A 10,049-nucleotide genomic window follows, 5' to 3' on the forward strand; every position below is an offset into this window, starting at 1 on the left:
CAATACACAGTAGTCCGAGTAGACAACATGTAAGCCATGGCATGCACAGTACACTTACGGAAGCTGAAGGAATGAATCTGAAGGAATACATGTACACTAAATGATGAGTAAGCAAAAGAACTTTTCACTGTATTTGATGACCATGAACCAGGAGAACTTGGCAGTCAACTATGGCCAACATTGAGAAATGAATGTTCACCAAGCCACTAGAGTACTTCTTTGGTAGTCATTTAGAAATCACTGGGCATACTACACCTCGGGATATTATGACATTCACCAACTGGAAAGTTTTGGAAAAGCATGTGCAATGTTCAGTCAAGCAGATTTATCAATACCTCACAGCATTACCAACTACAAATCAATGACCTCATAGGTATTAAGGTCATTCTCGTCTGTCAAATAAAACCAGTACCATATATAGGAGATTATAGAAACAAATTAAGAGTAAGTTCTGAGCTTAAACTTTAGTTTCTCTTGAAAATACTGCTTAATACTTCTGATTTTTTACTATTTTTTTAGAGAGTTGAATATATACTAGTGTTCATGCCTGTGTGGAATAGCCCACTTTATCCATGTCTACCTAACAATGAAAGAAGCACAGAATGCTACAGCTCTCAAGACTTGCATCAAATGTAGCATCTTTTAAACATCAACATTTGCATCATTAGAGAAACCAGTTGTTCCATTGCTAATATGACTACATGTATCACTTTCCAAGCATCTTTCATAAGCTGTTACAAAATTCCACAAACACAGTTTATAATTACCTTTGGTCTCCATTGAACAATCATTGAATGTCTCATTTTAAATTCAGTCTACACGCTCCTACACTTTTGGATAGGCCCTACCTAGAAAAACTCAGGCTGGTAAAGTGTTGAGATGTCACCATCCAGATAGGAGGTGACAACAGTCTGCAGACTTGGTAATCTGTCACGGAGTTTGTCTACCGCTGCCATGGGGACGCTGCACTGAGACAGGTCAAGGAACTTGAGGTGCCGGCAGTGCTCTCCCATGATCTCCAGGCTCTTCACCGTGATTGGACACTGAGGAATGGAGAGAGATGACAGCCGTGACGATCCGCATGCCACTGTGCACACCCCAACATCAGTGACCTGATGACACTTGCTGACATTGAGAGTCCGGAGGTAGGGGTTCTTATTTGCAATGCTGACAAGGCTCCTGTCAGTGATATTGCTGCACATGCTAAGGTTCAGCACCTGGAGACGTGGGAACGATATACTCTCTTGGATGCAACGATCTGTGAGATGGTCACAGGCACTGAGATTAAGTTCCTCCAGCGTCTTGATAGCATCAATGCCAACTCTTGTGGTGGATCTGAGGAACTCCTGCATATCCTCTTCAGAGATAGTCAAGATGACCTCCTCAAAGTTGGGAGGCTTGAAGAAACCCATGTTGCTATGGGTGCGTGTGTAGCGGTCACTGCTGTGCTTTGAAGCTTCATCAGGCGCGCTGATGGCTGGGCAATCTTTCTCCAGTCCCAGGATGCCAAAGTCAGAGATACGCTTGCACCAGCTGAGATCAAGGCGTCTGAGGTGGTGGAGCTGAGCAGAGATGCGCTGGATGCTGAGATCAGTAATGGCAAGTGATGAGCTCAGGTTGAGCACCTCGAGATCAGGTGCAGCATCACAGATGCACGTAATGACATCATCATCCACCTGAGGGCATCCTTGGAGGTTGAGGGATCTTAGGTGAGAGAAGGTTGCCCCTTGTAGACCCTTAAGCATCTGTGAACCCTTCAAATTGAGATTGTTAGCCAGACTTAGATGCTTCAGTTTGTTGAGGTTTGTTGTCATTAGCTCAAAGGTGTCCTGGGGTATTGACTCCAGCTTGTTGAGGACAAGTTTTTCCAAGGATACCAGTTTACTTGTGACTGCCTTGATTGCTGGAATTCCTATTGACCGACAAGATACCACTGTAAGCTCCTTCATGGTGGGTTGCATTCTAGCTATACTAATTATACCCTCATCTGTCAAGTTAGTACAACGTCGTAAGACTAGGTGCTCCAGGCACAGGTCTTTAACATTTGCAAGTGAGGTCAGAGCTTCACTTGTTATAGAAGTGAGACTAAAGTCCAGGACTCTGAGGTTTGCAGCATGCCTTGAAATAAATGCAAGCACATTGGAGAAAGTGAGGACTGTAACAGAGTCCTCACCCCTTCCCCCTTTCCGAAATGGATCCGTTTCAAATGCAATATTGCAGCCAGCAAGAGACAAATCTTGCAGACGTGGTGTTGTTGCAACAAACTTGTTGAATAATGCGTCTGAGAGGAACCTGATGGATCCTAACTTCAGCTTCTTCAACTTTTGGAATGCTGACCTGGCTACCTCTTGCTCCGCCTCCTTTTGCAGTAACGTCCCCGACATGAAGAGACTGTTGCAGCAACTGATGTCCAGTGATGAAAGATTGTGGCAGTGGGCGATCATACCCAAGAACATTTTTGGTGTGATGTCACATCCTTTCAGGCAGAGAGATCGAAGATGAGGACCGAGATGTCTGCCAACTTCCTTCAGCAGGAAGTCTGCATTGCTGCCCTCCACGTACGTGATGACGAGGTTTGGACTCTTCCGCTGACCCAGGTCTGGGAGATGCTTCCCTGCAGAGGCTGATGCCCGTAGTGTGATCACAGTGTGTTTGTGCAGCGCTGGGTCGAGGGATGCTCGGAACCAGTCCTTGCAGACCACAGCTGCTTCCTCCCGGTCCTCATGGCACAAAAACCGGAAGATGTGGGCGATCAACTAAACAAATATGCAAAGAAAAGAAGAGATAAACACCACTATCAAGAAAAATGAAAATCAATAAACAGAGAATACAATGTACCTAATGCCCCCAACTCTTATTGTGTCACTATGGCCTTTGGGTTGGACTGAGCCACATTGCTGCACCTGATTGGGCTTTCTACCTGTACAACAAGGTCAAGTTGGTATGGATGGCTGAATGCTGATCACAATGTTTGGCAAGTTAACTTAGGGCCTAAGCACACGAAGGGTTAAACGATAAAGAATTTCAGTACTAATACAAATAATGCTAAAATAGCTGTGTTTTCTCTCCTCTCCCAGCAACCCCCCCCCCCCCAAAAAAAAAAAAAAAAATGAATGAATTTGATAAATAAATAAAAATCCTGCACATAAATCAATGGATGTAGGAAAATAATCATAAAATCCTAAGAACATTATAATTTCTCAGTGACATATTGTTTGCTCATTCTTAGAGAATGTCTTCAACATCCTGGCATGACATTATATTCTGTGAAAATATACTCCTTTTTTAAGGAAAAAAAAAGGTGTGCAAATCCATTCAACAACTGGATGACCAACTGTGACTAAAATACCTAAACAGCTTCCTCTAAACAAACATGATGCATCATTTGTTTGGGTTTCTATCATCAGACCAGACAGCAGTTAAGCTATACAGCAGAAACACTATTTATGACTCAGAGTTGAAGACTGAATGGGGTTTACTGGTACATTGTAGTAGTACAAGTAGGTAGGTTAGTCTCAGCCTCAGACCTGGTTATCTTACTAAATACTTCTACTTTGCATTGCATATTAGTTGATACATCAAACAATATTGACAATTTTATCCCCCCTCCAAATATAAGGGCTGATGAAGGTTTACTTCTTGCCCATTTCCTTAAGAAAGACAAGGGTGAAAGATTCAATTGCACTTGCATTGAACATGCATATATGCCGGCCTATACCACATTGCATATAATGACCAGCACAATTTGTATCCTCACTGCCTGACTAATACCACAACTTTATCAGACAGTAGTGGTTTACAGTTTACAGGAATGACTCCTGACTAAAATTACTGTAGAAACCACTTTGACACAGTCGGATGAGTTAGAAACGATAGAAAGTTAAGTAAGTAACTGATACATGCATACCATCATGATCTGAATGACACACACAGACTGTGGAAGTGTCAAGTATCAAGAGAAGGCTGCTGACGCTCAATGACTCTCATCAAGAGAGCTACTTGCACAAAACTTTTGTCATTGTCAAAATATCATGTACAAATACAGTACAATATCAAATGAAATACACAAATTGATTTTGCTATACAATAGGACAATTTGCCTCATTAGAAGTGAGCTTTGATTACTACACCAAATTAATTTTACATCAATACATATCAGAGAAGTTGGTCCAATTTATACAGCATGTGGTCCAATTACAGCATGTGCTAATAATGATATGAATGATTATTGAACAACAGTAATATGATATCTATCATCTTTGTTTCCATTTTGTTAATACACAAATTTGACATTTCTATACATGTAACATTAAGGTCATGTGTCCATGACAAAATTGATGATCCAATCTCTTGATACATACATCTTATGATCCACCTGACTTATAAATAAATACAATCTACTGCAGTATCTGTTACTGAGTTCCTACAGTTTTCATGTATCAGCTTCATGACCTTTTTTCCCATTTGCTCCTTGTTTCAATTCAGAACACCCAGTTCTTACTGTTAAAGGACAAGTTCACCTTCATAGACACGTGGGTTGAGTGAATGCAGCAATATTAGTAGAACACATCAATGAGAGTTTGAGGAAAATCGGACAATCCGTTCAAAAGTTATGAATTTTTGAAGTTTATGCTCAGTCATGGCTGGATGAGAAGACTACTATAGCTTGTGATGTCATATGAGTACAACTATATAAAGAAAGTATAAAGAAAATTCAAGATATTCTCACTTTTCTCACATAAATCATAATAAAAGAACACTTGACTTCTCTCTTTCAGAAGTCAGGGGGAATAATATTACCCCTAACATAAGTCAGTGACAAGTCGAGGAAATAAATGTGCACTTTACTCAAAAAGTCAAGTTTTGTTAAATTCTCTTTTTATTTTCCTTATATAGTTGTACGCATGTGACATCATACACTGTAGTAGTCTTCTCCTCCAGCAGTGATTACACAGATATTTTAAAAATTCATAACTTTTGAACGGATTGGGACCCCTCCCACATCCTCTCTTGCGTGCACATTCGCTCGCCGAGATGCCGAGTCATGAAAATCTCACTCATGAAATTTTTTTGAACTATATGTCTATGGCATCCGATCCCTGTTAAGTTAACTTGTTAGAGGTTTTTCATTATCTCACTTTTAATACTGACTTAGGAATGTTCAAAACATGAATTCCCACCTCAACCAGTATTATCACGATTATATCTTAAAATAATTTGAGATGTGGAATTAAACCGTCACGGGAATATAGATGTGGAATGTTAAGAAAATAATCAACTTTTGGTTTCAGGCAATGAGACAAACTCACTTCCTCAGCGATCTGAATGCATACGCTATCGATCTTTCCTCAGCTGCGCTTCGGAAAGATAGCCACATCCAGATCGCCTCGTAAGTGATCATTTACAGTGATAGCTTGTCCCATCACCTTCACCATCGTTGATTACTTGCTATGTCCAAGTACATGCGGGTACTACTGGTACCGGTATTCGGATTCTAGCAAGATGAAGCACTAGATCATACATTACTACGCTACGGACGCGACGCCGGTACGACGCCGGAGCTCCTGGCCAACTGACACTATGGTTCTAGCACTAGCAGAGCAAAGGCTCCTTCACCGCAGAAATGATGCAACTATTTCCTCAATCGCACGCCATGCTACTAGAATTTTCTTACAACATACTTACCTCGTCAGGTAAATGGTGGGCCATACTAGACGTAGTATGCAATCACTGTCATGTCATTCTGAAATAAAACGAGAAGGCGGGCAGGATGACGTTTATCGGATACGAGTGATGCCAAATTCCCCAAAGTGCCTCGTATGTTCTGCTATGCTAACGTACAAGTACCGCGACCGACTACTGAATGAGGTCAGCGTATACAGAACGTTAAGTAAACATTGCATAAATTTTGTCACGCGCACGATTGCTCAGCGCATGCCTGCACGAGGATTATAAACTTCTCGGGCGAAATAAGAACTCTATTTCCGTGGCCAAGTTTACAAGGGAGGTTACCTCTCTGACCAGTACAATGTATCAATATGTGATAGAGAAAATCGTTGAGATTTTTCTTTATAACTTTATTTACTAGTAGTTTAGATATATTTTCCTGTGTGTGCAAACGATAAATTTCAGTTGCACTATGATATTACGTACAATAATGGAGTTTCACACAGCGTCATCTCGATTGGGAGGAATGTATACTTTAATAGTATTCAATCATTGAGTACTATACTTACAAGTATTCATTTTGTTCTACTGTATATGATTGACTATAATAATCTTATGTATTTGATATGGATAGCAGGAGGAAGAATGCAATATATCATTTTTAAAAAAAAAACCCAAAAAAGTATACTCCTCCCTGAGAGTGTGATGGGGTATTGGGCAAGATGATTTCACATCTTTCTTTGTTTTCGACATTTTGTTCGAAAAAAAGAAAGAGAGTATAATCATGTCGGCCAATGTGAGATTCTTTTTTTTTTTGTATATAAATTGCATGAAATGATTGATGAAGAGAGAGTTTTCTTGGATTTTGTTTAGATATATGATGTAATCTTATTTCATGTACAATGTATTGTGAATGTATGGCAGGAGGAGTAAAACACGGTATATTGCTCAGGTTAGTGATATATATTGCTCAGGTTACTGATATATTTTTACGGGCCTGAATATACTAATATAAACAAAGAAGTATTTTGGTGTGGAATATCCGGAAACCTTTCTTATAATAGTGACCATAGTCGTGCCGCAAATAAAGATAACTTGATTGATATATATATACTGCCCGAGCCTAGCGGAAACATACGACCTAATGAATATATTACAAAAATGTATATGAAGAGTTTGTTTGCAAAAACCGATAAGTCCATATTTGCCAAATGGAGATATTAGCGATTAAAGGTCAAGAAAAATAAAGAGAATAACAAGAAAATTTTTGCTTCTTTTGATCATAACTTCAAAAATGTACCTTCATATGTAGTGACCAATATATTATTTAAAAGGTTTTTTTTTGGTACTTTATGACAGAGACCGTATACTTCAAAATCTTCAAAAATGGACTTATTAGTTTTTGCGAACAAACTCTTCATTGTATGCTGCAGGGTCTATATCAATGTTAACAGTTATATGAGACCTGCTGCGCTCTGTTACGGTTTCTCTCTCTCTCTCTCTCTCTCTCTCTCTCTCTCTTTGCATGAACTTAGCCTTGCATGGTTTCCTTGCCTCCCAAGAAAAAAAAAAGGAAAAAAAGAAACTGTTCCCATCGAACATGCGTATATATGGTGTTACAGACAAATTCAATCACTACATTTAATGTATACCTTATATAGTGTAGCATAATATTTATACCAATATATTGTGTAATATTTGGCCTATATTACTTAAGTAAGCCTTCTACTTTGTTCTTCATTATGCATGGATTGTGCTGTGAATTGTTTGAATTGCTTTTGCTTAATACCAAAATCATTTTCCTTCTCTGAATTCAATTTCAAATCCAATTTCAAATCAAATAATAGATCGGACGTTTGTTTCCTTCAATAACATACCATAAAATCAATGACAAGTTATGTAAGCCTATACATTAATGGGGGCGCGTCAACAAAAAGCACAGCGAGCAAAGCAGACACACGGGCAATAAAAGCAATAAAAGTATACTTGTAGTGCAGATAAACAACAGCGCATTTACAAAAACAAACATAACACACTGCATAAACCAAACTGAGGTAGGATTGACTATATTGGAAAACACATGGCCTTACCAATTATAAAAACTTAATTCATTCAACGTACAGTTAGGTGTCTATCAAATGTATCAATTGAGTGAACCACTTGTTGTTAAAGACCTCTACTATGTAAAAGATTTTATAATCATTGTCATATTTTGTGTGTGTATGTATGTGTGTATGACAATCTATTAGTTTATTCAACAGTTTAGGGAAGGGGGTATTGACATAATTTGCTATAAAGACAAAGATTTTTTTTTCATGTCTCGAAGTAATTGTTTCATTCTTTTTCAGATGCCTGATAACCTGTAGACTAGATTTGCATGCATTATAAATGTAGTCTGATTCATTTGTTTCTGAAGCAAAGTGTTTTGCGGTTTGTTTGGTTGTTTGCTTGACTAATGTGTTTGTTTTGTGCAATTACGCGTGCAGTTCTTTACTCGTAGCCATTATTAACATTTTCGTAAAAAGTAAAGTGCGCCAGCTGTCGGTTAGCGCGTTAAACAAAAACCCCTCAGAAGTCTATGCGCACTGTACTTCTTCGCTCTTTGAGGTCTCCAGCTCAACACACTGCGTTACACGCGTGCACTAAGTTGGCGAGAAGCTACGCTAGTACGCATGTAGCAAAAACATAACCTCTTCGAAACAAACGTGATAGACCCCAGCCAGGCCCAACATTAACAAGCAAGCAAGATGTCAAGTTACGTTGGTGCAAGAATTAAGTTAAAAACAAAGGAGGGAATTTATGAAGGGACCTTGCATTCTATGGATGCAGTTTCAAAGAAACTTTCCCTCGAGAAAGGTAAGTCTGAGTTAACCGCAGCAGCGACCCCATACGGACAAATACGTACCGTATTACTATATTACAGCCCGGCGCCCCGCGACGGGGTTAATTGCTAGCTAGCACACAGCCCTGGCCCTGTCGTTGTACACAAGTGTCGTGCTGGCGCACGGGGACTGGTCGGGCTAGTTGCTAGCTACAGCTATACACAGCCCAGTCGCTGTACTGCTGTTTTCGCATACTCAGTAGCGTAGTAACAGCGTCTGGTCGGGCTAGTTGCTAGCATGTAGTGCCTAGCTAGTGGGTACAGTAGTTATAAATATAATGGTTTCACCCCGTTAGCTTTTTCACCTCGGTCCTAAATCATTGTTAATTATGTTGTGCAATATGTTGTAAGCTACGTGACAATATGAAGTGAAAAATTCATTATAAATAAAATATAGAGGTCTAATATATTATTGAAAAACTCTCTGATTGTCGTCAGTACTTGAGTAGGTTTCTGGCTTTATCTCGTTTCTCATTTGCTTAAAGGGGCATAGTCCCGGTAGTGTAGATGGCGCTGTTGATGATACTGCCGAAGATCACCGAAGTAGAGCTGTCATCAAGAGTAAAGTGCGTAGGTGTTGCTAAGTAACGTTGCCTTTGTTGTCTTCTCTGCGCATCGCGCAGTCTGTAGTAATGCCAGGGTGCATGCATATGTGCTTGTTATTATGACATCACAAAAGAAGTTTGCTAAAGCTGTCATCCCCCTCAGCCGAATCATGAGCCGAACTGTGATCGGACCACTGACTACAGTGAATCGGACTTCTTCGGACTCGGGAAAGTGGGCCAAAGCGTAAGCGCCAAAGAGGAGTCGATAGCGTAGGTCTCTATAGGAAACTTGCGCCGTGCGCCCGCGTACACATTTGACTAAAACACGGGGACCATGCACCTTTAAACCTGAGTGTACTGTAAAACCAGAAATAGACGAAATGGACATTCGATATGTTCTATTAACACATGATTTTTTTTGTTTTGGGGAATTGGAGCTGAGGGCCTTTTTTTTTTTTTTTCACGCAAATTGTTACTGGCATTCGATACAGACATACAACATAACACCTTGGCTTGGTATTTAAGTGTAAAGTTTAGACAAGAACTTTATGTGTACATTTTAGTTTCACGAATCTTGGTTCCTTATCAAACTCATGAATATTTCTGATTTTAGTAAAAACCGTAGGTAATTTATTCAATTTTACTTTCTTTCAGACTATACAGACTGCACTTTACTGGCTTGCTTATAAAATGCTTGGGACTCACTGCAATTACAATGCTAACCCTCCTGCTGTAGTGCTGGTTTGCAAGGACAAGCAGTATGGGATAATTGGTGGGACTACTTGACAAATGTAGCCCACTTTGGCAAAAACAAGTGTTAACAGCGAACTGTTTTCATCATTAGACATGATAAGCAGGAAAGTCTATTATGCTCAATTTCTAATTTCTGTAATAATGGATATTGTATGGACTTGCATGTACATTGTTCTTGTACTACAAATTTTGACAGCGTTGGC

The 10,049-nt window shown here is 39.6% G+C and overlaps 1 protein-coding gene across 1 annotated transcript; it reads right to left on the reverse strand.

Moving 5' to 3' along the window:
- Positions 1 to 168: 168 nt before the first annotated feature.
- LOC139736538 (uncharacterized) lies at positions 169 to 5,798 on the reverse strand. The gene is made up of 2 exons (XM_071647289.1): positions 5,686 to 5,798; positions 169 to 2,756 (listed from the first exon to the last, which is right to left on the reverse strand). The coding sequence occupies exons 1-2, from the start codon at positions 5,707 to 5,709 to the stop codon at positions 849 to 851; spliced, it is 1,932 nt and encodes a 643-aa protein (XP_071503390.1). The 5' UTR covers positions 5,710 to 5,798; the 3' UTR covers positions 169 to 848.
- Between the last annotated feature and the right edge of the window lie 4,251 nt (positions 5,799 to 10,049).

This window comes from Diadema antillarum, unplaced genomic scaffold, assembly GCF_040938485.1.
Source record: "Diadema antillarum isolate AM-2024a unplaced genomic scaffold, OU_Dant_1.0 seq00000651_RagTag, whole genome shotgun sequence".
In the NCBI taxonomy this organism is placed as follows: domain Eukaryota; kingdom Metazoa; phylum Echinodermata; class Echinoidea; order Diadematoida; family Diadematidae; genus Diadema; species Diadema antillarum.